The following is a 16,234-nucleotide window of genomic DNA, read 5'->3' on the forward strand; positions in this document are numbered from 1 at the left end:
TGACACACACAATGATACAGTCATCACCCAGACACCTCCAGTGCTGTTACTGTAGAATTTCCCAGCATTCCCAGCAGTGTCACCTCTCCAGTCAGCAGCTCCGTCATCTTGTAGATAAGTTCTAAGATCTTCTTCTCATGTATCCGGGAGTGAGGGGGAGGCTCTGTGATGGGGCTCTGACTACTGCTCCATCCTCCTGACTCATGGATGATGGGAGTCGTACAGTCATCCGATGTCTTCTTCACTATTGTGTACTCCTGTGTATGGAGAGAGACACTTAAGAGAACTGAACACAGTATTGCCCCCTCAGTAGAAAGAGGGAGATTGTGACCCCGCTGTATAGAGCTCTAGTGACCCCACATCTGTAATACTGGAGACCTCACCTACAAAAAGACATTGAGAAATTAGAACAAGGCCAAAACTAAAAAGGAAATATTAGGGGTACAAGATGGACCATGTGCTCTCCTCCTGCCGCCATCTTCTATGTTTCTATATAGAGGTCATCCTGATCCTCCTGGTTCCTGGTCATTCTCATTGCTCTACAACATTACTATTGCTTCACTGGTGACATGACACATAACTGACCATATTGGTGGCTGATCTTCAGCTTTTCTGCTGTTGGCTTGACATCACTTGGAAGGTCTGGACGCTGTTATACAGGACACTGGATTCTACCTATTATGTATTGTCCCTTCACTATGTGTGACTTGTTCTATAATGTAGAAAAGTTTACCTCTCCGCTCAGCAGGTAGATGATGTCCAAGGTGAAGTTTAATATTCTTCTGCTCATCTCATTCCTGTCCTTGTCTATCCTTGGTGGGTCTTTCAGGAGAAAGAACGTTGTGGAGGAGAACATGGGGAAACTGGAGGAACTGGAGGATCTAGTACTGCAGACGTCTTTATGAGGAGAGGAGAAGATGGAAAATCATGCAGGAGACAACATCATGTATAAAAAAAAAAAAAACAAGAACCTCACTTACTGATCATTGAGAGAAACATTTTCTCAAAACCGTCACCACATGGATTAAAATGTGTATGCCCAACACGGAAATTTCTCCCCAAGATATGCCAGAAATGTCTGATAGATGCGGCTCCCACCTCTGGCCGTGCTCGGCTGTTTCTGGAACTCCTATACAAGTGAATGGAGAGAGTCCTGCACATGTGTGGTCATTTCTCCACATGGATGCAGTCATCACCTCACCAGGCTATTTGGGGTACCCCGTTCTCCACATACAGGTGGGACCCCAGTTATCAGACATTTATGGCATCTCTCTCAGGTGAGAATTTGCAGCTTAGAAAAGTAAAATGAAGACATTTCCCCACACAATGAAGACCTGACTCCTTACAACTTGACACATGGCGGATACTGGGGAGACATTGCTCGCATCTCACAAGACATGATACACTATGCAGTCAGTGATTGATATGAACTTTGAGGTTCTGCAGCAGCTGAGGTGACATTATAAATAAATGGAACATGCAGTGTGATCTCTTATGTTATGTCGCAGGAGTAGTTGAGCTGATTGATAACAGAATTTTTGTACTTACCAGTAAAATCTTTTTTTCGTTGAATTCACTGGGAGACACAGTATCATGGGTATAAGCCGCAGTCACTAGGAGACTGATACTAGGTAAGTATGAAAAAAAGTGTGGCTCCACCCAGTGGGCTATAACCTCTGTTGAACACTCAGCTCCTCTTGTACCAAGAGCAGTAGAGGAGCAGAGAAGATTTAACACAATATGTATTCCATGAGAAAGGCAATCTCAAGAAGCCCAAAAACATAACAGTAAAAAAATAGGGCGGAACCTGTGTCCCCCAGTGAATTTAACGAGAAAGAGATTTTACTGGTAAGTACAAAAATCCTGTTTTCTCGTTAAAGTACTCACTGGGGAACACAGTACCATTGGACATCCTAAAGTAGTCCATTAGGGTCGGAAAAAAGAATCATAGCCATGCGAGCAGCCTAAACAATGGGTGTTTGCAACACCATCCGACCCAAACTGGCATCGGCAGAGGCCAAAGAATGGATCCAGTAAAACCTCAGAAAAATATGTAACGAGGACCAGGTGACAGCTTTACGAACCTGAAGGACAAAAACATGATAAAACACCTCCCAGGAGGCCCCAACTGCCCTGGTAGAATGAGCAGTGACCCGGAAGGGAGGTTATAAACCCTTAGCAGAGTAGGCACTTTTAAACGGCCAACCAGATCCAGCTAGCAAAGGTGGCCTTTGAAGCTGGGCCAATCTTATGAGGGCCCTTAGGAACAACAAATAGGGAGTCCGACTTTCGGAAGGACTTCATAGCAATGTGGACCCGAGTGGCTGTGACGACATCCATGCAATGTTAGGCACGTTCACGTGGATGAGAACGTTTAGAACAAAACAAAGGAAAGACAATGTCCTCATTAATTTGGAAGGAGGAAGCCACCTTAGGAAGGAAAGATGGAAATGGACGTAGCACGACCTTGACCCTATGAAAAAACGTAAACGGAGGTTTGCAGGACAAGGCTGCCAGCTCATAAACTCTACAGATAGAGGTGATCGCCACAAGGAGAACTACCTTCCAAAATAAGATCCTGAGAGAAACTTCCCACAAAAGGTTCGATGGGTGCAGCCTGGAGAGCGTCAAGGACCAAATTGTGATCCCATGATTCGAGAGGAGATGGATAAGAAGGAGCACAATGTGTGACTCCCTGCAAAAAAGACTTAATTGGAGCGCGGAAAGTCATTAAGTGTTGGAAAAAAAATAGATAGGGATGAAACCTGCCCCTTTATATAGTAGCCAATCTAAGTCCATGAGCCAAGCCAACGTGGAAGCAGGCCAAAATTTGTGAGATGGAAAAACGGAGGGGGTGGAGCTGATGGGATTCACACATCTACAATAAAACAACCAATCGCGATGGTAAATTCTTTGGGATTGAGTCTTCTGGGCCTTAATCATGGTCTGAATGACCGGATCAGAGAAACCTTTGAACTTCAAAATCGCAAATTCAATAGCACAGCCGTCAAAAGCAGCCGAGATAAAACAGAGTGGAACATTGGACCTCTGGAAAAGAGGTTGTGCCGCTGAGGAAGCGGCCATGGGGCATCTGCTAACATGAGCATGAGATCCGCATACCAAGCCCTGCGAGGCCAGTCTGGGGCCACTATAATGGCTGGGATTCCTGCGTCCTTGACCCTTTTCAGCACTCGATGCAGGAGTAGAAGGGGAGGAAAAAGATAAAGGAGGTTGAAGGATGACCAGGGTAGAACCAGAGCGTCGGCTCCTATGGCCCTGGAATCCCTGGTTCTGGTGACGTAGTCCGGGCACTTGTGATTAAGGTGAGAGGCGAAGAGATCCACGTCTGGGAAACTCCACCGAATGCAAATGCGCTGAAAATCTCTGGATGAAGAGATCATTCTCTGGGATCCAGGCATTCCGCCTTCCAGTTGTCTACTCCTGGAATGTTGTAATGGTTGCAGCCGCCGATCGTCACCGTCCTACTTCCCCGGGCGGGCGCCAGCTTCTATCACCTCCGTGCCGGCATCCTCCACCTCCTTTCCGGGGATGCCGGGGTGTTCTGGCCTCTGTCACTGCTGCTCATAAGGTGCACTAGCTCGCTCCTGGCCTTAAAGGGCCAGCACGTGCACCAGGAAAATCTCCCCAACCTATCCCAGCATACTAGGAACTAAAAAAGGGACTCTGCCCATTCATTCCTTGCCAGAACAATGTTGTGTCAACCCATGTTTGTCTAGCAAATGATTAGCTGTATTCTGTTTTCCTGTATCCAGTATCTGTGTCCAAGTCAAGTCAAGTGTTTGAAATGACTGGTGAAGTCAAGTGTCCGTGTCAAGTCTTCTATTCAGGTACTCTAGTCCTAAACACTATCATTGACCCTTGTTTGGCCAGCTGCTACTCCGCAACAGCGGACCGGCCCAGTGAGTTCACATTCCCCACGAGGCGTGACAGATGTGCACCGCTGAGATTTCTGGGACATTTTGTTCCGTTCAGTGAAGGATCTTAGGGGTTTTCTTCCATAGAGTCCTCTTTCCTGTACCTCCGTGATGATTGAGGTAAGCCACTGCTGTAGAGTGGTCTGTCTGTATCCGCACTGGAAGAGTCTGGAGACGAGACTTCATGTTGATCTGTAGCGGAGCTTCCGAATCGGATCAGATGCCCTGGACTGTGAGGCAGCCAAAGAAACCCCCCCCCCCCATCCAGACAAACTTCCATCCGTTGTGATGACTTGCCAGTTGATAGTTGTTGGGTTTTTCCTGAAAGATGCCTGGGAAAGACATCCACCACAGCAGCTCCTCCTTGACTGAAGGGGGCAGACGAATCATCAGAACCAAGCACTCCGGAGACTTGTCCCAACTAAATAGAATAGCCAGCTAGAGATCGGGAGTAAAATTTAGCAAATGGGACTGCCATGAAGTCCCCAAGACTTTCATGAAGCGAATGGAGCATTCCTGTGGAGTACTGTCACTGTCCTGTTTGAAAGGTGCCTTCACCAGAAGATCGGCCAAATATGGGATAACCGCTATCCCCCTGGATCTGGGAAAAGCCATGGGCGCCGCCATGACATTGGTGAAGACCCTTGGAGCCATGGCCAGCCCAAAGGGGAAGGCCATAAACTGGAAAAGCTCTGAACCTACTGCAAAGTGCAAGAAACGCTGATGTACTTGAACAATGGGAACATGAAGAGAAGTATCCCTGATATCTATTGAGGACAGGAACTCGTCGACCTCCAAGGAAGCGACTACCAATCGAAGAGACTCCACGAAAAAACCTTTGAATCTTCAAATATCGATTGAGACGTTTTACATCCAAAATGGGTCGAAGAGATCCGTCCTTCTTTTGTACTCTAATAAGGGATGGAATAAAACCCTTTGAACAGTTCTGGAGTTCATACTGGGACAATTGCTCCTTGATGGAGGATGCTTTGAATGGCTTGAGAAAAAGCTTGGGCCCTGGAGGGGCACCGAGGGGGCGCTGACAGGAAAAAACGCCCAGGAGGGCGAGAAGAAAACTGTATTTTGTAGCCTGTCGACAACCTCCCGCACACAGGCGTCTTCAATGTCTTCGAGCCATGGCTCCTGGAAGAAGAGCCGCCGTCCCCCAATACGATGGAGCAGCTCAGATGAGGGCAAATTTTAAGTATGTGGTAGCCCACTGTGCCGGAGCAGGTCTAGCGGGTCTGTTGCAAGGCTGCCAGGAGTTTCTACACCGGAAAAAATGTCTGTGCGTTCGGAAGGGAGTTCTGCCTCTGACGTGGGGCCGAGTACCAAAATGAACGAAATCATCTTTCTCTGCTGACTGAGGGAACTGGGCGTCGTCTTTGACAACATTGTTGAAGTAAAGTGCTCCTTCTTCCTGTAGCCTCAGAAATGAGTTCGACCAGGCCATGTCCATAAAGGAGATCCTGGGCAAACGGAAGGTTTTCGTCCTTCATAGGGTCACTTCCTAGAGGTACTGTCAGTATCCCAGTTCCTAGTCCAAATGGCCCAGCAGACAGCTACCGCATTAGCCGACCTTTGGAGATCACAGATGCATTTAGACATCTGCAAAAGCTCTGCAGCTAGCAGGGAATTATCCACTTGGTAGTCCCCCGAATCAATTGTGTCCTGTAGTTGAGTATTAGTTCAATACTAGCCATGCTAAACAAATATGCTGCAAAAGGGAGTCTGACTGAAGCTGCGACCATGCTGAAAGTGGCTTTAGCCATAGACTCCACTTCAGCATCAACATGAACCTTTAAGGCGGAAGCATCTGCAAACGGAAAGGTAGTATTTTCATAAAGCCGGGCCATTGTAGCATCTACCTTGGGGTGAGCTGACCATTTGGCAATACACTCATCAGAGAAAGGAAACATATAGTCTGCACTGTTGTACAGATGCATAGACCGGTCAAAGTGTTTCCATGAATCAGAAAACAATGTCAAAACCCTTGTGATCTGGAAAGACCAGAGGGGGTTGCCTGTGGAGCTGCAATAACTCAAAGAAGAAGTTGGTTCAGATATAGCTCTTGAATGAAAAGAATGGAGGACGCCTGTAGCATTTTTGTCCAAAGAGGAAACAGAGGAAGAATGATACGGTTTTGATTTCCGGGCCCGCTTTCGGGATGCACTGGGAGAACTAGAACGAGTGCAATCCAGGGAAGAACGTCTGGGGGCCTAAATGGACTGTGGTGCCTGAGAGGGATCAGACAATTGGGACGCTAACTGCTGAGGAAGGCGTTGTAAGGCATCCGCCATGGCCTGAGAAAGAAGGGCGAGTTTATCTACCTCCTGGGTGAGCGAAGCCGCCCATTGGGGGGCAATATGCTCATTAACCATGCGAGATGGGGAGTCCTGTGATGCTTTAGGTGGAGTGCACTGAACACAGACTGGTTCAGCCTGCTCGCATGGAAACTTAGTACTGTACCGCGAACACACAAGGTGCGTAACAATAGTGGGGGTGTTGGGGGTCTTAGTAGCTTTTCCCTTTGATGACATATTATGAGCATTTTACAAAAAAACACCATAGCCAATGGCTATCCTAGCGCTGTATGACTTCTGTATACCGCTCAGTGTACTATGGCGTTCACTACTGTTAAGAATTATCTGACGAGAACAGAATTACCCCTCTCCTCCATCCAAAAACCTGCGCCGTGCTGATTGTACAGGGCAGGCATGTGACTCAGGTCCTGCTTGGTGAGCAATCAAAACGGGAAAATGGTGCAGGAACACAGTGGGGCGGGGAGGAGCGCCGGCGGTAGTGCAAGGGGCGTGGCCAGCTTGCAACCTAGCAGAGAACCAATGGCGCAGTCCGTGGAACGCCGTGGCTTGTAGTAAAAAGTAGAAGATAATGCCTAAGTATGTCTGCCAGCACATGTGTTAGAGACCTCATTAGTAAGGACACAACATCCGAGAAAAAAACAACCCTCTATATATAATGCCGCAAAGCCTGCTGACATAGTCTGAATGCTCCCCCACCAAAGAGGCTCCCAATGGCGGCAGGAGAACTTACCTGTCAGTCATCTTCAGGCGCAGCCTGTCACCCTATAGGAAAACACACACAAGTAGTGCGGCTGTCCGGCATCCTCAACCGTCGAGGGCGCTAATAGGGAACTGGGTGACCAGAGCGGTAACATCCAACAGAGGGGTGGGGATTCACCGATGTGGAAATAGCATCCGCCAAAATGCCGGGCATTAACGGAAAGGGTGGGCATCCCTACCGCTCAGCGCCTGCAGGGAAGTCACCAAGTGGAACACACGAGGGACTCGTACCCTGAACCTGAAAACGAAATAAAAATAAAATATCTAGCAAAATGTCTGCCTCCTACAGACACTAGGCTAAAACTGAGGAGCGGGGTGCTCAGCAGAGGGTACAGCAGAGCCAAATATTATTTTTATATTTACCTAGTGTCCTAGTGACAGCGGCCTCTACCCATGGTACTGTGTCCCCAGTGAATACTTTAACGAGAAACATTGTTTTGTGGGATAAGATTGAGTATAAACTTGTATTTTACTCATTTAACCCCTTCCTGCACAGGACATTTACCGCTCAGGACTCAGTCACATGACATAGGGAAGACCAGACACCTTGCTGCAAAGGCCGGAAACCTAGAAGAACTGCGATTACGGCCATTGAACCTCTTCAATGCTGCAGTCAATAGTGACTGAGACACCCAAGTGTTTGGGAGGGGGCTCCTTGTAAGACCCTCCTCACCTGGAGATTGTGGAGTAATGAGGAGTTGTCAATTTCAATTGTGTACAGAGAAAAAAAAAATCATAATAAAACATTTTGGAAGGTGAAGTTTTTATCGGCCCAAAAATAATGACCCGACTTATAAATGATGATATTTTACGACGTCTTTCAGCGTGAAGTTTATAAGGAGTTTAGAAACATTATTGTAAAGTGTCTTCCCATTTGCGGTCAGGACATTCCAACCCCAGCTGTTTAACCCTTTGATTGCCCCGGTCCGTGACCGCGGCATGATCAAAGGGAAATCCCTTCTTTGAGACCCGGTGATGCGATCAAACACCAGGGAATCCCTCTGCAGTCAGCCCTGGGGACCTACCAAGGACCCCAGGGCTGTCTGTTCCGTTTGCCTGCTGTTCGGGCACACTATGTGCTGCCCGATCAGAAGCCTGTGTCATAGTGACACAGTGTAATGTATTAGTTACAGGGTTATGCTAATACATTACAAGTAAAAAAAAAAATCTAAATAAAGATATCCCTTAACCCCTTCCCGCCCAATCACGTACAGTTACGTGATTAAAGCTGGTGGATTACCGCCTTTTCACGTAACTGTACGTGATGGAGATGAAGCTGGAGCTAAGCCAGCGACATCACCGCCGGGTGACTGCTGTATATTACAGCTGTCATCCTGAGGTATCGGCCAGGACCGGAACTAGCATCCGATCCGGCCGATTAAACCCTCACATGCTGCGTTCAATAGAGATGGCAGCATGTGAGGAGTTTATAGCCACCGGCACCCCAGCAACGTGATCGCTGGGTTGCCGGTGGCTGCAAAGGCGATCGGAGGGCTAATACTTACCTCCCGATCAGCCTGTAACGGAATCCTCCTATGCCCCGTCGTCGGCGGGGCCCAGGAGGCTTCCGGTACCATCGGCAAGATGGCGCCGGCTCAGCTTCCAGCTCAGAAGCTGAGCCGGTGTCATCAGCAGTGGGTGTCCGCTGTATGTTACAGCGGACACCCCGATCTATCGCCGGGAACCGGAGCTAGCTCCGATTCCTGGTATTAACCCCTTCGATGCAGCGATCCATTGTGATCGCTGCATCCTAGAGGTTTGTAGCAAATCGGCAGCCTTGCCACGCGATGGCAAGGCTGGCGACTGCTACTATGGCAACAGGAGCCCTAACAATGGACTCCTGTCTGCCATTACGTAAGCTGATTAGGCCCCGCCTAGAGGCGGAGCCTGATCGGCTTGCTGTCAGTGAACAACTGACAGTTCCAATACATTGCACTACATAGGTAGTGCAATGTATTAGAACATCAAACAAACAGTTGGATATTCAAGTCCCCTAGTGGGACTAAAAAAAGAAAAGTGTCAAAAAACTAAAAATAAAAGTTGTAAAACATACAATAAAAGTTTCAAGTAATAAAATAAAACACAATCGCCCTTTTTCCCTTAAGTCATTTATTATTGAAAAAAATAATAAAGCCATACATATTTGGTATCGCTGCGACCGTAACAACCTAAACTATAAAAATATTATGTTATTTATCCAGCGCAGTGAACGCCGTAAAAAAAAACCCTCAAAAACACTGCCATAATTACTGTTTTTTTGGTCACCGTCTTCCAAAAATTGAAATAAAAAGTGATCAAAAAGTCGCATGTATCCAAAAACGGTACCTATAAAATCTATACCTGGTCTCGCAAAAAAGAAACCTCACACCGCTCCATCGACGAAAAAATGTAAAAGTTATGGCTCTCACAACATCGCGACAGAAGAAATACATTCTCTTTCCAAAAGTAATTTTATTGTGCAAAAAGTTATAAAAAAGTTCTATAAATTAGTTATCGCCGGAATCGTACTGACCCACAGAATAAAGGTAACATGTAGTTTATAACGCATGGTGGGGCGCTGTATAAAAAAAAACAAGCTATGGCAGAATTGCTGTTTTTTTGTCACCTTGCCTCCCAAAAAAAGGATAACAAGTGATCAAAAAGTCGCATGTACCCCAATATGGTACCAATAAAAGCTACAGCTCGTCCCGTAAAAAAAACAGCCCTCTTACCACTACGTCTATGAAAAAATAAAATAAGTTAAGGCTGCAATAAGTCAGGAAAGAAAAATATTCAGTTGTGCCGGCCCGAGGGGAACATTTCTTCTGTTTCATAAGGCGATGTATCAAGGCACTAAAATTAGGGAACCAGGAAGGGGAGGGCCCAACCATATCCGCTGGAAGCGAGGGCGTCCGTATTATACCAGGACAACACTTTCCCGGCAAAATTCCCCAAACTGCCAAGGTGCAGAGTGTGGACCAAAAGGGGGATAAGGAAGGACGCCAGTTATCAGTGCGACACCGGCCTGTGCAGAAAGGATCGATCACAGCGTAACACACATCTATGGATTATTTTATTTATTTTTTTACCTTATTATTATACCACCTGACTATGCCCCTGATGTACTCTGCCCAGCTCAGATATGCCCCACATTATAAACGGAAACAACAGTGATACTCCAAACAAAACTATTACCAAGCAAATTCCACGCTCCAAAAGCCAAATGGCGCTCCCACCGATCTGAGCCCTACAGCATGCCCAAACAGCTGTTTATGTCCACATATATGGCATCGCCATACCCGGGAGAACCCTTTTAACAATTTTTGAGGTGTGTGTCCCCAGTGGCACAACATATTTGACAATGAATTGGCATATCTAGGGCAAAATTTTAATTTCTACCTTCGGCAGCGCAATCATTTATGGAAAAGACACGTGGGGTGAAAATGCTCACTACACCCCTTAATAAATTCCTTGAGGGGTACAGTTTCCAAAATGGGGTCACTTCTCAGGGGTTTCTTTTATTTCACATCAAAGCCTCTGCAATTGTGAACCAATACTTTATATGTCGCCAAATTAGGCCTCAATTTTACATGGTACTCTTTCACTCCTGAGCCCTGTCGAATGTCCAGGCAAAAGATTAGGGCCACACGTAGGGTGCTTCTAAAACCGGGAAACACCACATAAAAATTGAGAGCTGTCTTGTTATTGTGGCACAAGCCGGGCACCACATATTGGCGTATCTAAGGAAAAATTTCTATTTTCACTCTCCCACATCGTGTGCACACGAATTTCTGCAAAACACCTGTGGGGTTAACATGCTCACTACACCCCTAGGTGAATACCTTGAGGGTGTTGTTTCCAAAATGGGGTCACTTCTGGGGGGAATCCACTATTTTGGTTCCACAGGGACTTTGCAAATGCAACATAGCGACCAGAAACCAAATGGAGCTAAATCTGTACACCAAAAGCAAATGGCGCTCCTTCCCTTCTGTGCTCTGCCGTGTGCCCAAACAGCAGTTTATGACCACGTGTGGGGTATTGCCGTACTCCAGAGAAGTTGCTTTACAAATGTTGGGGTTCTTTTTTTCCTTTATTTGTTGAGAAAATTAAAAATTTGGAACTAAAGCTATGTCTTATTGAAGAAAAAGGATTTTTTTTATTTTCACTGCCCAATTCTAATAAAATCTATGAAACACCTGTGGGTCAAAATGCTCACTACACCCCTAGATGGATTCCTCAAGGGGTGTCGTTTTCTCAATGGAGTCACTTTTTTGGCGTTTTCACTGTTTTGATCCCTTAGGGGCTTTGCAAATGCGACATTGCCTCCGCAAACCATTCCTGCTAAATTTGAGCTCCAAAAGCCAAATGGCGCTCTTTCCCTTCTAAGCCCTGCCGTGTGTCCAAACAGCCGTTTATTACCACATGTGGGGTATTGTTTTACTCGGGAGAAGTTGCTTTACAAATGTTGCGGTGCTTTTTCTCCTTTAGTCCTTGTGGAAATTAGAAAAAATTAGCTAAACCTACATTTTCTTTGAAAGAATGTAGATTTTAATTTTCACGGCCTACTTCCAATAATTTCTCCAAAAAACCTGCGGGGTCAAAATGCTCACTATACCCCTAGATAATTTCCTCAAGGGGTCTAGTTTCCCAAATAGGGTCACTTTTGGTGTATTTCCACTGTTTTGGCACCGAAAGAGCCCTTCAAACCTGACATGGTGCCTAAAATATTTTCTAATAAAAAGGAGGCCCAAAATCCACTAGGTGCTCCTTTGCTTCTGAGGCCGGTGCTTCAGTCCATTACCACACTAGGGCCACATGTGGGATATTTCTAAAAACGGCAGAATCTGGGCAATAGATATTGAGTTGCGTTTCTCTGGTAAAACTTTCTGTGTTACAGAAAAAATAGATTAAAAATGAATTTCTGCAAAAAAAAAATGAAATTTGAAAATTTCACCTCCACGTTGATTTAATTTCTGTGAAACATTTAAAGTGTTAAGAAGATTTCTAAATGCTGTTTTGAATACTTTGAGGGGTGAAGATTTTAAAATGGGGTGACTTTTTGGCGGTTTCTAATATATAAGGCCCTAAAAGCCGCTTCACAACTGAACTGGCCCCTGTAAAAATAGACTTGAAATTTTCTTGAAAATGTGAGAAATTGCTGCTAAAGTTCTAAGCCTTGTGATGTCATAGAAAAATAAAAGGACGTTCAAAAAACGATGCCAATCTAAAGTAGACATATGGGGGATGTTAATTAGCAACAATTTTGTGTGGTATAACAGCCTGTCTTACAAGCAGATACATTTACATTTAGAAAAATGCTAATTTTTCACAAAATTTTGGTGTTTTTCACTGATAAATATTGAATTTATCTACCAAATTTTTCCACTATCATAAAGTCCAATGTGTCACGAGAAAACAATCTCAGAATCGCTTTGATAGGTAAAAGCATTCCGGAGTTATTACCACATAAAGTGAAATATGTCAGATTTGAAAAAATGGGTCTGGTCCTGAAGGCCAAAATGAGCTTGGTCCTGAAGGGGTTAATGGGAATAAAAAATAAATAAATAAATCAAAAAAAGTAACAAAAAGTCATTATTTTGAATAAAATAAATTTTATTGCCCCTACACTAAATAAAAACAAAAAACCTACACATATTCGGTATCTGCACGACCGTAATGACCTGAAGAATTAATCTAACCGGTTATTTAGCGTGAAACGTGAATGAGATAAAAATAAAGTAGAAAAACAATGGCGAGAATGGCTTTTTCCTATATTCACGCCGTAAAAAAAATATTATTTTAAACTGTGGGGAACAAAAATAGTATTTCTCTCGCATAAAACACGGCCTCACAAAGCCACGTCAGTGAAAAAAGAAAAAAGTTATGGCGGCTGAAAGGCAAAAACAGAAAAATGTAGCTGGTCATGTAGGGGTTAATGGTGCGAATTCATAAACCTCTTTGGGGAGATTCACACGAACGTTGCGTTTTTGCGCACGCAAACAACGCGGCGTTTTGCGAGCGCAAAAACCATTTGACAGCTGCGTGTGTCATGCGTGTCTGATGCGCGGCTGCGTGATTTTCGCGCAGCCGGCATCATAGAGATGAGGCTTGTCAACGCCCGTCACTGTCCAAGGTGCTGAAAGAGCTAAATCTTTCAGCACCCTCGACAGTGAATGCCGAACACAACAGCGAAAAACATGTAAAAAAAAGGATAAAGTTCCTACTTACCGAGAACTTCCCGGCCGTTGCCTTGGTGACGCGTCCTTGGTGACGCGTCCATGGTGACGCGCCTCTCTTGACATCGGGCCCCACCTCCCTGGATGACGCGGCACTCCAAGTGACCGCTGCAGCCTGTGATTGGCTGCAGCCTGTGCTTGGCCTGTGATTGGCTGGAGCTGTCACTTGAACTGAAGTGTCATCCCGGGAGGTCGGACTGCAGGAAGGAGACAGGAGTAATCGGTAAGTTAGAACTTCGTTTTTTTTTTACAGGTTCATGTATTTTGGGATCACAAGTCACTGTCCATGGTGCTGAAACAGTTTAACTCTTTCAGCACCATGCACAGTGAATGTCTCCCGACGTCGCGGACCGGAAATTTTTTGGCCGGGTTCGGCCAAAACGAGTTTGGCCGAACCCGGTGAAGTTAGCTTCGGTTGTCGGGGTTCGCTCCTCGCAAAGACACTCCGTTTGGATGCTTGGAAACAGAAAAGCACGTGGTGCTTTTCTGTTTCCATTCATCCTTTTGACAGCTGTTGCGCAAACACGCAGTTCGCACGGAAGTGCTTCCGTGCGACATGCGTGGTTTTCACGCACCCATTGACTTCAATGGGTGCGTGATGCGTGAAATACGCAGAGTTATTGAACCTGTCGCGTATTTTGCGCAGCGAACAAACGCTGCGCAAAATACACGGACTGTCTGTACTGCCCCATAGACTTCTATAGGGCATTGCGTGCCGCGCGAAAACCACGCGCCCTACACGCTGCCAAATCCCGCTTGTGTGAATCCCCCCTTAGACTGTAAGGGTATGTTCACATGCAGTGTTTTCAGACAACGCCCCTAATGCGCCTACAAACTTCTGACCATTGCTTTCAATGGGAATTCCGATGTTCTGTTCCCACGAGGTGTCATTTTACGCGTCGCTGTCAAAATACGGCGCGTAAAATGACGGCTCGTCAAAAGAAGTGCAGGACACATCTTGGGACGTTTTTGGAGGCGTTTTTCATTGACTATCGAAAAACAGTTCCAAAAACTGGTGAAAAAAACGGCGCAAAAAACGCGAGTTAAAAAAAGGTCTGAAAATCAGGAGCTGTTTTCGACTGAAAACATCTCGGTATTCTCAGACGTTTCTGGTCACTGCGTGTGAACACTCCCTAACAAGAAAGACGCCAGCAATCCCTCAGTCATGTCCAAGAGCAGCCGTCCCCATGACAACACTGAATGTCACGGTGCGGGGGGAGAAGTATGGAGGGGTTTACAGGCTGAGCCCGCTCCACACGCTGCGGGTGTATTATAGCGGACACCTCGCGCTAACAGCCAGGATCAGGGAGATCGCCGATCCCAGACATTTAACTACTTAGATGCCGTGGAAAATAGTGTTTCTGGAATCTAAGCTGTAAGAAAGAGGGGGTGATCCGCTCATCGGCTTCTCCGATGTAATCACGGGGTGCAGATGGTTGTCATGGCAGCCTGGGGGGTAATGACGGTCCGCCATCTTTCTGCTCCTATTAACCCCTTAATATTAATCACGATATATTGCGATACATTAGTATTACAGTGATTTGTACCGGCGATCTGATCATCACTCGTTCACGTCCCCCAGAACAGGAATGACTTTATTAGAAAAAACAGTCAAATAAAGTTTTCATTTATGAATAAAAAAAAAAAACCTCCACAAACGATTTTCCCAAATATTCTGTAAAGTAACGTAAAAAACCAGAACCAGAAACATAAGTGGAATAACGGCGTCCGTGAGAGTCAGAAATACAACAGAACGTTATTTACCCGCACGGCGAACACAGTAATACCAAACACCACAATGGCGGATTATTGGTCGCTATAAAAAAATATATTAATAATGTAGTAAAAAGTGATGAAAATCCACAGCTCGTCCCGGAGAATCTAATCCTCGCGCCATCGACTGACAAATAACAAAGCTATAGATCTGACAAGACGGAGGAAAAAACGGAACCGGTCCTGGTGATTATAGAGGCCGTCACCAGATTATAACCCCATCTCCTATTGCGTGATCGGCGCTGCGATGTAGAGAACAGCAACGTTTAGGGGTTTTTTGAAAAACGATCATTTTTGCCCAAGTTATGAGCAATTTTATATTTATGCAAATGAGTTTTTCAATGGACAACTGGGCGTTGTAAATAGAAGTGTGTGGCGCTGACCAATCAGTGACCAATCAGCATCATACTCTTCTCATCGCTCCCACCCAGCTTCTTTCACTGCACAGACACACGGCGTGTTCTCGCGGGATCACGCTGTGACGTCACTTCCTCCCACAGCTCCTTCACCATCGCGTCGGACGAGAAGAGACACATCGGCTCCAGGCGTCCGAGAGGGTACAGTTGAATCTGCAGCAGCATATCTCGGACGCCTGGAGCCGATGTGTCTTCTCTCGTCCGACGCGCTGGTGGGAGGAAGTGACATCACAGCGTGATCCCGCGAGAACACGCTGTGTGTCTGTGCAGTGAAAGAAGAAGGCGTCATGTGACCCCTGCAGCCAATCACAGGCGGAACATTCGCTACGTGTGAACATTCCCTTAAACCGCACGGTGAACGACATTAACAAGAAATGTATAAAAGTCAGTGAATAAGTTGTATGTCCCGAATATTATGTCATTACAAAACACGACTCGTCCCGCAAAACACCCGACCACTACAAAGACCAGAAATAACTACTTACCCCAAAGAGGCCGGCACTAGAGGGGTTAAATCCCGGCTAGGAGTTCAGTGGGCGGGGTCACTCAATGATTGATAGTTATTTGTATACAGACTGATAACAAAGAGAACACCCGACCAGCGCTGCTCTCCACCTCGTACACGGCAATAGCTGAAGGCCTTCTGATGACGTCACCCACATGTGACCGGGGCAGGAGGGGCGGAGCTTATCAGTAGAGAAGACGTGGCGGATAGACCTGACCATATCAAGATCACGTGACCGCGGCATCAGGGGCGTAGCTTACAAGTGGAAAGATTGATCGATGTATGAAAGACCTGTGACGAGGATCAC

At 46.0% G+C, this 16,234-nt stretch overlaps 1 protein-coding gene across 1 annotated transcript; it reads right to left on the bottom strand.

The window, feature by feature from the left end:
* Positions 1–23: 23 nt before the first annotated feature.
* Positions 24–16,169, bottom strand: LOC142670723 (oocyte zinc finger protein XlCOF29-like). Its single transcript, XM_075847113.1, has 3 exons — positions 15,908–16,169; positions 734–897; positions 24–257 (listed from the first exon to the last, which is right to left on the bottom strand). The coding sequence occupies exons 2-3, from the start codon at positions 854–856 to the stop codon at positions 24–26; spliced, it is 357 nt and encodes a 118-aa protein (XP_075703228.1). The 5' UTR covers positions 857–897; positions 15,908–16,169.
* Between the last annotated feature and the right edge of the window lie 65 nt (positions 16,170–16,234).

The sequence above is a fragment of the Rhinoderma darwinii genome (assembly GCF_050947455.1).
Source record: "Rhinoderma darwinii isolate aRhiDar2 chromosome 1 unlocalized genomic scaffold, aRhiDar2.hap1 SUPER_1_unloc_16, whole genome shotgun sequence".
Taxonomy (NCBI): Eukaryota; Metazoa; Chordata; class Amphibia; order Anura; family Rhinodermatidae; genus Rhinoderma; species Rhinoderma darwinii.